Source organism: Argentina silus (genome assembly GCF_951799395.1).
Source record: "Argentina silus genome assembly, chromosome: 15".
Classification (NCBI taxonomy): domain Eukaryota; kingdom Metazoa; phylum Chordata; class Actinopteri; order Argentiniformes; family Argentinidae; genus Argentina; species Argentina silus.
Window position 1 is genome coordinate 8,839,973 of NC_139669.1, and position 14,943 is coordinate 8,854,915.

The 14,943-nt window shown below is 41.8% G+C and overlaps 1 protein-coding gene across 1 annotated transcript; it reads right to left on the reverse strand.

Moving 5' to 3' along the window:
- Positions 1–229: 229 nt before the first annotated feature.
- On the reverse strand, positions 230–12,535 carry mtmr7a (myotubularin related protein 7a). Its single transcript, XM_083686141.1, has 14 exons — positions 12,369–12,535; positions 11,872–11,994; positions 11,509–11,671; positions 10,878–11,035; positions 10,582–10,710; positions 7,318–7,452; positions 6,934–7,066; positions 5,166–5,275; positions 4,887–5,012; positions 4,130–4,179; positions 3,808–4,008; positions 3,577–3,711; positions 2,935–3,061; positions 230–2,821 (listed from the first exon to the last, which is right to left on the reverse strand). Exons 1-14 carry the CDS (start codon positions 12,390–12,392, stop codon positions 2,471–2,473), a joined length of 1,965 nt encoding a protein of 654 aa, XP_083542267.1. The 5' UTR covers positions 12,393–12,535; the 3' UTR covers positions 230–2,470.
- Between the last annotated feature and the right edge of the window lie 2,408 nt (positions 12,536–14,943).

Below are 14,943 nucleotides of genomic sequence, written 5' to 3' on the forward strand. Positions count from 1 at the left end.
ACAAACTCAAGATTCTTGGAATAGCATGTGTTTGAATGAGAAGGGAATGGGACTGAATAGGTGTCACTAGACACAAAATATCCACCAAGAACATATTGATTGTGATTTTGAAGTCATTATCTTTTCAAATGTAAAACTTCAATATGACTGAAATGTAAAGCAGAAATACACAGGAGATTGTTTTAGATAAGCACATTAAACACTAATTCCCAACAAACATTGTCTCCAATATTTATTTCATTAATTCATCATATAGCATTTGAGCTTTTGTGGTATTTGGCATTTGAGGCAACTTTTAACAAAGTAATCAATTTAATGATACAAATACAACGGAAATACATTTTTGTCAAACTCCTTTCTGAGACAGTAAACTGTAGATCTATACATCTTCCTGGATACAAATAAGATAACATGCAACAGGTATTGATGCTCAGAAGATACAATAAACAGGCCCTCTGCTTTGATAGGTAGATATACAGTATGCTGTTTGAACATATTTGTAATCATTGCAGTATTAGACTGTCTGACTGTGACCTGCTGGAAGGTGTGGCGCATAAAGCTCCTTTCCCCCCTGTGTGTCTTATTACCACGGCTGTGTCTGAATCACATCCTACCCCTTCCTCTTGCCTCCATGGTCACTGGTTACACAGGGCGTGCAAGGTGGAAGCATAATGGTGGAAACCTAACCAGTCTTTTCATCAATCAGAGGTAATTAAGGAAAAGTAATCTAGTAACATCCCCTAGTAACAGCATGCCAGTATCCTCACATGCTCTGGGCTGTTGGTCGAGTAGCATCATGATTACGGCATGCAGAATGTGACCCGCGGACCAGATGGATTGGAAAAACACTACCTGGATTAGGGATATTCAACTGGAAATGTTGATTACGAACTTAGTGTTTACAATGGTTTGGTTTATAATCCACATGGAATATTATGCATTCTAATTGTGAATGAGCAGTCTCATGTAAAGACTTTTAGTCAATGATGTAGTTCAGAAATGTGTTATTATATTGCACAATACTTATATGACATACAGAATTAAATATTCTCCCTTGGTAAAGCCTCTGACAAAACAAACTCATGACATGTTAACATCTCAAGTATGGAGCCTGTAGACCACACAGTGCATTCGGAAAGTGTTCAGACCCCTTGACTTTTTCCACATTTTGTTATGTTACTGCCTTATTCTAAAATGGATTCAATTCATTGTTTTCCCCACATCAATCTACACACAATACCCCATAATGACAAAGCCAAAACAGTTTTTTAGAAATGTTTGCTAATTTATTAAAAATAAAAAACTGAAATATCACATTTACATAAGTATTCAGACCCTTTACTCAGTACTTTGTTGAAGCACCTTTGGCAGTGATTACAGACTCAAGTCTTCTTGGTACGACGCTACAAGCTTGGCACACCTGTATTTGGGGAGTTTCTCCCATTCTTCTCTGCAGATCCTCTCAAGCTCTGTCAGGTTGGATGGGGAGCATCGGTGCACAGCTATTTTCAGGTCTCTCCAGAGATGTTTGATCGGGTTCAAGTCAGGGCTCTGGCTGGGCCACTCAAGGACATTCAGAGGCTTATCCCGAAGTCACTCCTGCATTATCTTGGTTGTGTGCTTAGGGTCGTTGTCCTGTTGGAAGGTGAACCTTGGCCCCAGTCTGAGGTCCTGAGCACTCTGGAGCAGGTTTTCATCAACGATCTCTCTGTACTTTGCTCCGTTCATCTTTCCCTCGATCCTGACTAGTCTCCCAGGACCTGCCGCTGAAAAATATCCCCACAGCATGATGCTACCACCACCATGCTTCACCGTGGGGATGGTCTTGGCCAGGTGATGAGCGGTGCCTGGTTTCCTCCAGACGTGACACTTGGCATTCAGGCCAAAGAGTTCAATCTTGGTTTCATCAGACCAGAGAATCCTTTTTCTCATGGTCTGAGAGTCCTTCAGGTGCCTTTTTGCAAACTACAAGCAGGCTTTCATGTGCTTTTTACTGAGGAGTGGCTTCCGTCTGGCCACTCTATAAAGGCCTGATTGGTGGAGTGCTGCAGAGATGGTTGTCCTTCTGGAAGGTTCTCCCATCTCCACAGAGGAACTCTGGAGCTCTGTCAGAGTCACCAATTTCAAATGTCATAGCAAAGGGTTTGAATACTAATGTAAATGTGATATTTCAGTTTTTTATTTTTAATAAATTAGCAAACATTTCTAAAAACCTGTTTTCGCTTTGTCATTATGGGGTATTGTGTGTAGACTGATGAGGAAAAAAATTAATTGAATCCATTTTAGAATAAGGCTGTAACCCTGCTCAGAAATGTCACAGACAGATAAATATTGTTCCGAACTCATTATTTCATAGACTCATTAGAGTCAGTGTACAGAGTAATCTGATCATTGCACAATTGCCCACTGGAGAGCAGAAACATATACAGTACACTCTCTTCCATCTGACAACATCAAAGCTACAAGTGTATCAGGCAGCCGAATAAGCAGCCTCATCCGAGTCCGGGTCCTTGGCACTGTCCTCACTAGGCGGGGAGCAGCAGCTGAGGTCTGCTACACCTGTCTCCTGGTCACTGTCGGTGGAGAGATCAGGATCAAGGGTTTTGTTCAGGTCCTGGGACAGGATGAGCAGTGTGCTCTCTGGCTCCCTCTGCTGGCAGGGGCTGCTGGTGAAGAAGCCCCCAGTGTAGTCTTGAGGGGTGTTGGCCAAGGCCAGGCTACTGTCTGAGAAGGGAGAAGCCCACAGTGTATTGCTCTGATCCACCGTGTTGGTTCTCACCTGGACGCTCTTCCCCTGCTCCTTCTCCAGCATTGCTATTTTCTAATGGGGGAACATTGAACATAACATTACCCAAAACAAAACACAACACAAAGAAAAGACCATCTTAATCAGTATGAGGAGTTTGTATGAGTATGATCAGCCCTCTATCCTACCTCCTGGTGGGAGGCGAGCTGCTCCTGCAACTGCTGAGTCTCCTCCCTGATAGCCATCAGGTAGTCCACGGTAGACTGGCGAGGATGCATACCTCTGTCAAACCGGTTGTAAAGGGCCTTCCAGAACCTACACACAAAGATATACAGTATGACTTGGTGGCACTGTGGCTGAAATCCTCATTTGAGTTCCGCACCCGTAACTCTATGCGTGATTTACGTGAAAGTCAAAGTTACGCTCGCGGATCTCAAGTTAGGATTTCACCTGATTTCAGCCTGTATGAATTAGCTGTCTAATTCAATGTTAAATATTCTATGGGGAATGCACTAAAAAGGCTTACTAAGCAACCTCTCATCTTAGATCATGTAACATTACATACTGAATAGAAAAGCCATACATCATACAAGTCTATGCACCATCTGAAAAAAGTATTCCACCTAAAACTGTCAAACACAGTTCAGAGAATTAACACAGACGAACTGTCTCAAACATAGGAGAGAGTCATTAGAGGATTGAGCTTGCCCTCTATATGTACAAACCAGTGGAGGCTCGTGGAGGTAGAAATCGGAGGACAGGCTCATTGTAATGCATGGAATGGAATCAGGAATGGTATCAACCACACATCTCCCCTGGTACAAACTCACTTGAAACAGTAGGGGGCAGTAACTGGCCGCAGAACCCCTTGAGTCTGGCTGTGGTCAGGTCTGTAGAGGGGATTGATGTAGTCAGCCTGGTTCTTCCACAGGTATGTCCAAAGAGTGTGTGTCTTCTCACGCAGTCTGTCAAAACAAAACACAACTGTGGTCCCATATCTCTCCTATTTTCATCTTGTAAACCAAGACCAGAAACAAAGATATTACAGACATCTCTCTCACCCCAGCTCGATCCTCTCCCTCTGGTTGTTGCATACGAAGTTGCCGTACTGGCAGGAGTAGATATGGTTGTGGATGGTGATGAGGAGCCTCTCATTGTACTCGAAGGCACAGGGGAACTGCTCCATTAGCTGCCACACACACTCTAGGAACTGATCCATCACTGGGGACACCTCCTTAGGGTCCCCATCCAGGTGGTTGTATCTGGGGGGGGGGGGGGGGAACAGCAGCTAGCATCAACCATAGACCTCCAGAGGCATGATATAGGTCATTGTATCTTTCAAGGAAATTATAAAAAGTATTTGGACAAAAACACAGTTCCCACCTGTGAGAGAACTTGTGTCCAAACGACATCCAGTCTCTCTCAATGAGAACCTGAGCACAAGAAAAATAAATTAATTTACCTCTGATGCATTGGGATACTGGTGTAATTTTTATACAACTTGTAGTTTAATCACCGTCTAGAGAAAAATATTGCACTAAAACAGTTTGTACTAAGAGACAACTTAAACCTCCTCACCCCTTGTGTGGGGGGTGGTTTTCTACTAAGTCTAAATCAAGATGATTCCGATGATTCCGCTCTATTGCATTCATTTTTCCCCCGGAGATGCCATTTGGCAGAAACCCAGCCAGACAGAGCAAATCCTTATGATCAAAGGAGCAAGGACCATAAGCATAGCACGGACCTACTTACATTAGCTTCCAAAATACCTTTGTCAACTACAATCACCTGGTAATTGAACAAGAGTGTCAACATCAATGTGCTTAATGTCAATAAAAATTAGAAACTCTAATAATAGCCAGAAACGAAGGCAAAAGGAATGTTCCTCAAGTAATAATTATATGTTATCCATTCACACATTTATTGAGAGTTAATTGGCAGAGGATTTAAAAATGTTTTTTTTTGTAAAGGAAAAAGAAAAGTTCCTATCTGTGCTGTTCATTGGGTAAAACTGCATGATGAATAAATCTAAGACTACAACACAAATGTTCAAACCTAATGTAAAGCATATACTATTGTGTACAGTTATTGGATAATAAAATGGATAATAGATGTTCATGTTCAGGGAGAGTGTATATACCATGAGTCCTTTCAGAGTCCTGTAGTAGGGGTCCAGCAGCACACAGGCCACAGAGCACACCTGGGCAGTGCGATCCCAACCATCAGAGCAGTGGACCAAGACACTGACACCCTCCTCTGCAACAGCCTGCGTTCACACACACACACACACACACACACACACACACACACACACACACACACACACACACACACACACACACACACACACACACACACAGCTAAGCTAATATTCAGTGCAGTATTGAGTCAGGCAGAGGGGATTAGCCTCCAGACCAACCTTAGCGATGAAGATGCCAGCGTCTAGGATGGCTTTGATGTGTTTCAGCCAGCCTGAGCTCTCCAGACCCTCCAGGAAGTCTGCCATGGAGGGGGACCGCAGTTCACTCACTGTAGAGTACAGTAAAAACACAGCTGGCTCAGAGACAGGAAACACGGAGGACTGTATCCATGACTATATACAACTTAACATTATTTTTCAGCATCACATTCATTTGGTGGCAGCAACACAGTCACTGTAGTCATGACACTTTACACATTACATTAGCACTTTGTAACCTTGTTTAGAAAAGTACTATACTCTCTATTATTGTTATTACTACAAAACACACAATTGCAGATTGTGAACTTATAAATAATTTGGGATCCATTGTACTAATTTAAATGACAAAGAGGTCAAATATCGTAAGAGGTATGTAGGCCATTGGGGCACATTTAGTTTGTGAAAATCGATAATGTTCTGCCAGACATGATGACGTTGCCTCTCCTGCGAGTCAATATTGACATAGGATGTTTTAAAATGTACACTTTGTTACTGGGCATGGCTTTAAAACAGCAAGACAAAAGACAGGCAACTAAATACAGATTTATTTCTGCAACATACAGCTTAATGCATTTAATTATTTGTTTTTCTTGAAAACATACAGTGTATATAGACATTTTCCATTTGAGAGCTTAAGACAAATATTTTGAAAGTTCATTCATTTGCAAAGGGCCAAATGAAAGCTTTCTTCCAGAGTTTCTTCCATTTCATGTCAGGGGTAAGTTGTCAAATATACACTCATTACAATAATTTTATACTTTGGGGATTTGAAACTCCCTACAAAAGCATCCATCTCTCCTCGTGCGATAAGGTGTTGACAGAAGTGCACAAGAGAGTGGGTTGACAGATGCGTTTATGGGTGTGTGACCTCAGAGTACTTGTCGGATCGCATTAGTGCGCTGACCTGTGAAAGACCACCTGATGGGGGAGAGTGGTGCTGGCAACTGGAGAGAGCAGGTGAGTGGGTTCAGTCAACCTTGGCTTTGGAACATTTAGCACGGGCTAGCAGCTAACTTCTGGGAAACTTGTTCTTGGAAGAATAATGAAAATAATGTCTGAACTGACCCAGCTGAAATGAAAGAACGCCACTGCCATGCGATCTCTGGACCAACGCTCTTCTCTGACATTCAAACCAGCAGTCTCCCTCGTGTTTCCAGGGGGCAAGGAGTTATCACAGCTAAGACCAGCTATTGTTTTTCAAACGTTGAATCACATCATTCTCACGCCCTCAGTCTCTCTTAAGGGGAATAAGGTCCCAAATCGTACGCTCCAGGAAACAAAAATAGTCCAACAATGAAATCCAGATGGATTCAAAGTCTTCCTAGCCGCACCCCCGCACATTACCAAGAACTTCTACGGGCCAATTTGAGTCCTGATTGCAGGCAGTCTGCATCACTGCATATGAAATCCACAGGGGTGGCATCATGGGTCCCTACTATCCTGATTACACTAGAGACACAAAAGTGGGTTAGACTTAAAAGGATAAAGCCAAAGCTATCTAGCATTGAGTTTAATAAAGTCTAAAAGCAGTGGACAAAAAGACTGCAAGTATATTGCTTTGGTGTGCTCGGAAATTTGTAAGCTCTTTTTTCAAAGTACAGTACTTGTGCTGCCAATGAGGACTAATGAGAGTGATGGGGTTCTCTGAAGCATTCGTGGAGGACCCAAGATGACCTGAAAAAGGTTGAGGGAGGTGACCTTATGGTGACTTGATCATGATGATTACCTTCAAGCATTTTCTGTAGGCTGTTCCTCATCACATGGATGTTCTCAATGCCAATGAATTGAAACTTGATGTTGGAGTAGTTGTCTTCGTTTTCGTAGCCTTTCCCTGCTGCTCGGTTTGCCATTGCATTCAACTGGAGAGATATACAATCAAAGGTTCTCAGAAAGTTCTAGATGGTGCAACACACTGGCCATATGTATATTGTGTATGCACTGTTTTGCATGTTTTCAGCCAGCATGATGCTCGGATGTTTGAAGGGTTTTGTTATAAGCAAACTGGCCAGCTGGCAAAATGATGTATGATAAATAAAGTCCACCTGGACATACTGTAGGCCCACAGTAAGGACAGCATTACTGACATCTGTCCGCTAGCTCCGGGGCTCACCTTGGGCCTGGTGTCCACCACATACATGAAGTCACTGCGGGGGTTGGATCTCACGATAGCCTCCAGCATCTGCTCGTCCTCCAGGCAGCGTGCGCTGAAGCCAGACAGAGGCTGACTACTGCGGCAGATGGCAGCCTAGGAGGAGGAGGACAGGGAAACCTTGCTCTGAATAACTAGTTTTACTGTACACAGTAGCCCTTAACTACTGTATATCCTGTAAGAATAAATACATATATGGTCATTATTTTTGTATCAAATATTAAAATGAACTTATAAAATCTTTATCTAAACCCCAATTTGTAATAAAAAAACATTCAAAATAAAGGACACAAACAAAAAAATTGTTTATATATAATTGTTTATTTAACAAAAACTCAGATTTCATGTGTGCAAAAATATGTGAACCTCTTCAGTCAATATCTTTTGGCACCTCCATTAGCAGTGATAACTTGGAGTAAACGTCTCATAGATTTACATTTACATTTATGGCATTTAGCAGACGCCTTTATCCAAAGCGACGTACAACAATACATTTGTTCAATACAAGTAAGTGAATCATCTATCCAACAGTCATCATAAGACAAAGTAATCAATGCTCACACCAGGGGCCATTGGCAGTCGTAATGCCAGTAGGCTATTTTTTTAATTTATTTTTTAATTTAAAAAAATATATATTTTATTAGCAGGACATTGTACAGAACTTGTACAGGGGGGTAGCAGGGGAGAAGAGGTCTCGGATTTAGGGTTAGTATAGGGGGGGTAAGTGAGGGTGAAGCGGTCTTTAGGAGGGACTGTTAAGATGTAGCTTGAAGAGATGGGTTTTCAATCTACGGCGGAAGATCGGGAGTGACTCTGCAGTCCTGGCCGTTGTGGGAAGCTCATTCCACCAGCGGGGCGCCAGGACAGTGAAGAGCCGTGACCGAGTAGCGCGGCCACTGCATTCACGTAGAGGCGGCGGTGCCAGGCGGGCAGCCGAGGTGGACGAGCAGAGTGATCTTGCAGGGGTTTGGGGGCTAACCATATAGCCACTAATCAGTCTCTGACACCTGTTGAGGTATTTTTGCCCACTCCTCCTTATAGAACTCAGCCGATTGAGTGAGGTTTGAGGGGTATCTGGCATGAACTGCCCACTTCATGTTGTGCCACGGCATCTCGATTGGATTTCGGTCAGAACTTTGACTTGGCCACTCCAAAACACAAATGTTCTTTCTCCTGAGCCATTCTTTAGTAGATTTGCTTGAATGCTTTCGGTCGTTGTCTTGTTGGAAGACCCATTTTCAGCCCAGTCTTAGCTCCTTGACTGATGGCTTGACGTTCTGTTCAAAAATCTCCTGGTATACCTCAAAATTCATGAGTCCCTTCATGATGTGGAGTCATCCAAGTCCAGAGGAGGAAAAGCAGCCCCAGATCTTGACATTCCCATGCTTGACTGTTGGGATAAGGTTCTTTTGGTGGTAGGCAGTGTTGGGTTTTCGCCAAACATAGTGGTTTTGATTGTGACCAAAAAGGTAAATTTTGGACTCATCTGTCTAGAGAACGGACTTCCAGAAACCTTCAGGCTTGTCCAGGTGGTCTCTGGCAAAGTTAAGATGGGCAGTTTGGTTATTTTTTGACAGCAGAGGCTTCTTCCTAGCAACCCTCCCATGAATGCCATTTCGATTCAGTGTTCTTCTTATTGTTGAAGCATGCACAGTTACTGAGATGCAGCACGGGATTTCTGCAAATCTCGAGATGCTATCTTTGGGTTGGCTTTTACCTGATTTATTATTTTTCTTGTGTCTCTTGGGGATATTTTGGAAGGGCGTCCACTTCTAGGCTGAGTTACTGTCATGTTAAGTGCTCTCCATTTATAAATGATTTGCCTCACAGTGGACTGATGGAGCTCAAATCTTGTTGAGATGATTTTATAGCCTTCCCCAGACTGATGTGCTCTCACTACCCTCTTCCTGATGTCCTCTGACATCTCCTTTCCTCTCGGCATGGTGTGTTTTGCATTCGCCTGTATGGGTAACTCTCTTAACTCTTTCCTAAAGATCTCTCATTTGATTGGTTCATTTGGTACCCAATTATTTACCCACCTGTTTCTACTTACCTACTTGATTTAACCAATGCACATAGGGGTTCACTTATTTTTGCACCTGCACTAATTTCTTTATAATTTTGTTTTTCTACTACACCGATGATTTCCTCTAAACCAAAATATGGAATTGGTAAATATAAACCTGTTATGTCAGATAAAGACTGGTTAAATAAAGATTTCATGGTAAAAACTAAAAAAATCTATAGTTGCACAAGGGGTTCACATACTTTCAAGCAACACTGTATATATATATTTGAGGTATGATTAAGACAGCAATGTACAACATGGTCAAAGCAACATGCAACAATACACAGCTGTAAATACTATAGGGCTCACTTCTATGCTTGGGGTAATAAATCAACTACACAATTTTATATTTTCATTCCAGGAGCATGGGGAGACAGGGCCAGAGACCTCTGTGTGGTTCCCATAGTGAGTCGTTCCCCCACAGCTCATAAATACAGAGCAGGGCCCATCTGAACACACTGAGCTCTACACACACTGACCCTGAACCCTGGGAATCTGACCCCACACATATAAAACACTCCAACTGGAATTTTAATATTCAGGGACTCATCACTGACCATACACACATGTATAAGTGATCATTCATGCACAGTGATTGAAGCTGGTTGTAGTTCATGCTTCGCTGATTCTAATACATAGGGTCGGTCACACACACACATGCTTTCATACTGTACTTCTGCCATGCTGCACACATCAGTGCATTCAAAAGAAAATATTTGTTAATCAGAGGGGAGCCCTGGGCTTCCTTGGGAAGTGAGGCCTGTGCCAAGAAAGCCCAACCCTGTCTGAACTGGATACAGCGAGGAGCCTGACCTGAATTTTCATCACATGCATATATCACAATAGCCCAGGGAGCAGGACTGGGCTGAGCCCCGTGTTCAGTGTGGTTATAGAGGACCCATGGTCACCACACACTGAGCTAACAAAAGCCGCTCTGAATGGCCTGCAGAACGACAGCCATGGAACCACAATATGCATGACATGATAGGGGATTGACATACCGTAGCTCTGATGTAGGAGCTATCAACATAAGAATATGTTTGCAGCACATCACAAAATGTATGTATGCTTAGTTATGGAGAGAGAGAGAGAGAATATGATAAAGCAGGAACAATGTGATATTTCTGGGGTTGCTTTGGGACTGCTGTCAGACTCACATGGTTCTCTTTGCAGTAGTATGACAACGTGGGAAATCGCCCTCGGCTTCGGAACTTAGAACTCCCAACGATGACTGGAGGGGTGGCTGATTTTGGCACATACAGGTCAGCGGGATAAGTGTCACTCACCTGAGAAAAGGACCAACAATTACCCATGCAGAGCTACCCATGCAACATTGGTACAGTGCTGGTTGTATTCAGTGCCCATGTTTTGAGTAATGCACTCATTGTCCAATAACATAACATGATTAGTCTTAACAACTGCATATTTTAGGTGAGATAAAGGCTGAGCAAACCTTGTAGTCATGGTTGACTGGGGTGAGTTTCCAGAGGTGGTTTGGAACGCCCATTCTACTGTACTCAGCCTTGAGGTCCAAGAAGTCCCACTCCTGCTCTCTCTCCTCCTTATCACTGTTAGGGTTATAGGAGAAGCAATACAGCTCCTCATACCCCTCTGCAAGATAAAGAGAAGCACACTGGGGTGACAAACTGACTCAACAGAGTCATCTCAGAGAGGACAAAGGACTGACAGCAGTTATGGCATATGACTGAGCCAGAGGAGGCTGGTGGAGGTAGAAATCAGAGGACGGGCTCATGGTGATAAATGTACGTGTTTGATACCATTCCTCATTCCATGCATTACAATGAGCCGTCCTCTGATTTCTACCTCCACCAGCCTCCATTGGACTGAGCACATACAACCCTCATGATGCATTTTTATTTATTTATTTTATTTGGGGTACAAGAGGACATATAATAAAATACATCTATATAATCTGGGAGCCAGTTCCACATCTTTTCTTTCCCATTTTGTTCTCCATTGCATGTTCACAGAACCAGATTGATATCCTTATTGCAATCTCCAACCATAGTACAATCTGATGGATACTGTGTCATTATAGTGATCTCTGTGTGGCAAGAGTTCACCTGGCTGGGAGAGGCGCAGGAGGGACACATGAACATCATGGCAGTCCCTCTCCTGGGGGATGATGAAATGGAGAACCTGGAAGTTCTTGCAGTGGATGATCAGAGGGCATCCTGTGGCTGTCGTAGCTTGTTTCTCCACACTGCACACTAAACTGTGCAGAACCTGGCAGGGTAGAGAGCGTAGAGAACGGGATAAACAACTCCTGCAAGTGCAACATTAGCAGGCTGAATAACCCCATTCATCTTGTCACGGCACAACCATGTGTAACCACAATGTAATAATTTTGCCTGACCACAATTAAACAAGGCTGACACTGTTACGAGAGGTTTCATCAGATTTCAGATGTCAAGTTAGCTGCCTACCCAAGTTTCTGTACGGATCTCAGTCTCATTCTCCACAAATATGGTATGGGTAGCTGTCAGGTACAGATTGCCCACAGAGGCTCTTCTGGAGGAGATTCTGTCAATCAATCTGACATTCTCCACCTGGAAAAGGGGGAGGAGAAGACTATTATTTTGAACTGAAAAATCTAACATAGAACCTATGTGTTTTGTAGATATACAGTACACTGTATGCACCAATACTGAGTCAGCAAGTGTTTTCCCGGTAGTGAAATCTGACTACACAACAGCATACGTGGCTACATTTGACAGTCCCCTTTCCTTCCTTCCTTCCTTCCTTCCTTCCTGATAAATACAAATCATATACAGCGTCAGCGTTCAAATCTTATTCTAATGAAAGTGACCGATGCATGCATGTATTTGGGGCAAATCTTGGTAACTATGACTAAGATCTGAGACCACTGAGGCCGGAAGACATAGCATATTGCATTACTCATCACCGCAGACTCCGTGGTTACCTTAGGCAGGCGTATGTGCTCCATCACGAAACACACCAGCCAAAATGACTGCAATAATGAAGATATGCGATTATCATCAGACAAAACTTAATTGGCGAATTAATAATATTCCTTGCAGCATATTGCATTTAACGCGTTCAGTCAGTAGCCCAGGTAAATTCGGCCATGATCTTCCCTCAGCAGCACAGGCTGATGCATGGTCCTAAAGCCTGCATGTACGACTCCGCCAACAACACGGCCCTCTATGAAAAGTTTCATTCAGGTTCAATCACACATTAGGCCAGTGTTGATGTCCAGGGGAAAGGGACACGTCACATTCTCCGGTGACGTGGCTTGTAATAAAGAATGCTGACATGTAGAAGAAACCTGGATAGGCGACATGTATGAAGAAATATAGCCACATTTTTATTGGAAGAAGTCTTTACATTACCTAAAGTAATGCATTTCAGTATGTCTCCCCCTATTAAATGAGAACCGTTACGGCCAAGGCTACTTTTATTTGTATTTGTATTTTTTATAGCCCAAATGATATATCACAAACTTCATGGTAAATCCCGCCTTAAATCCCCTCCTCATATGTAAATATGTGAACCGTTTAACACGTGGTGGGGGTGTGTTAGCAAATAAAAGCTGATGTCCCAATATGTAATTTTTTTGTCCAGGCTGGAACCGCGAAAAGTAAGTTGCTGGCTGCGCTCTAAGTTGCTTCAGACTTTACTGCAGGGCAGGCTATATGCATGAGATATATTAAACAAAATGCATACTTGTAGATCAATAGTTCTATAGACCTATAGCCTAGTTGCAGAACTTTTGGAGTGTGTATTACATTAAAGCAATGGCAGCACGCTGAGCTTCAATTGCAAATTTTCTATTTTTTTTTTCTCAAATTATATGATATTAGCTATTGTGTACCTCTGTACCTTAGGGTAGCATACATTAACTGAATTATAATTGTAACTTCTAAGAATGATTGAATGTATTTCAATATCAAATGGATTTGAGCTTTAACTTATTCAAATGTAATCTTTTCATTTTATTGCCAGCAAAAAAAGCTTTTGATGTACTAACCCCCCATGAGCGAGTGTCGACACACCTTGGATTACTTAAGTAGGTCGATCAGTTCTGTGTGTGGGTCTACGCATCTGAACTATTCTCAATCTAGTAAGCGTACAGTATATATCCAGACCAAGTGTGTCTTTTATTCAGTTAATTGAAATCACCCCCTCCTCCCTCCCATAATTGGCTGTAATATTGGATATTTGTTTCTATGACAAAGTTCCTCTGATCTCTTCCAGAATTAGAAGTTCTACCAAACATAGTAATTTCATTATCCTTATGCTGAGATACTTTCCAAATAGATGAAAGGCCATCTGTTTCAGGCCAGCAGAGAGCAAGAGGAACAATAAAACTGTACAGTTAAACTAAGCATAAGTGATTGACTTACTGATGCTTGGCAGCCTTCCTACACTCTCTCCTACTGTGCTGAGTTCATGTATTCAGGAACAAACAGCTCGTACAGGCCGTACTCTTACAAATTAACACCTGTTTCACTGGTTCTGTGAATATAATTGAGAACAGATTTTTGTTTATGTTTATGTTTATGTTATTTCATTCCCAGATGCTTGTGGCATAATCTTTTTCTAATTCACTCACTGGTGTGAGGGAATCAGTGGTTGTTTGTCTTAGTCAAACTACTCTAATAGGTGTTTGGTTTTTAGCAATCTGAAAATAAATAATAATAACTTCAGTTTGTATAGTGCTTTTCATTGCAAAATGAATCTCAAAGTGCTTATAAGCCTGATCAATTACATATTCATAAAGCAATACATTTTGTGGTAGATGGTTGTCTCATCTATATTATATTGTATACTATAAATATTGCAGTGAGTTTTTTGTTGTAAAGAGTTGTTTCATAAAGTATCATTTTGTGACAGTTGACAAACTTTGAGACTGTATAGCCTTATGATATGAGTGATTCAAAAAGTGTCCATCCATAACGGCACTGTGACTTTTACTACATGGGTACAATTATACTAAGCTCAGCAGGTCGTAAATAGTAATAAAAGACAGTCGTGTGAACTAATTTTATGAGGTACAGATCTGTAGTAAATTTGTTTATTTTAGTGTACCTCTTAGAATTATTATTTAAACAAACGTGGCCTACTTTTTTCTAAGTCATTCAGTATAAGCATGGGTGGGGAAAAAAGGCTTTCCATTCCAGAGCATCCATGTTATAGATGAAGCTGTACATACTATAATATAATTTGTTATTCGCTAACATGGCTTATGTTTTACAGTGAAATAAGTTAATTTTCCAATGGTCTAAATATTGTTATGGGAAATATTTATAATATGGACTGTTAATACATATTTACTGAATTATCATCAGTTTTTTGTACAGCTTTTTGTACAGCAAAAACACTATTGTTGTATGTGGGCCAAACAAGGTCAGTGAATGATAAACATACAGTGCCTTCGGAAAGTATTCAGACCCCTTCACTTTTTCCACATTTTGTTGTGTTATAGACTCAATTTAAAATGGATTAAATGAAAAGAATTTGTGGATTTTTTTTCA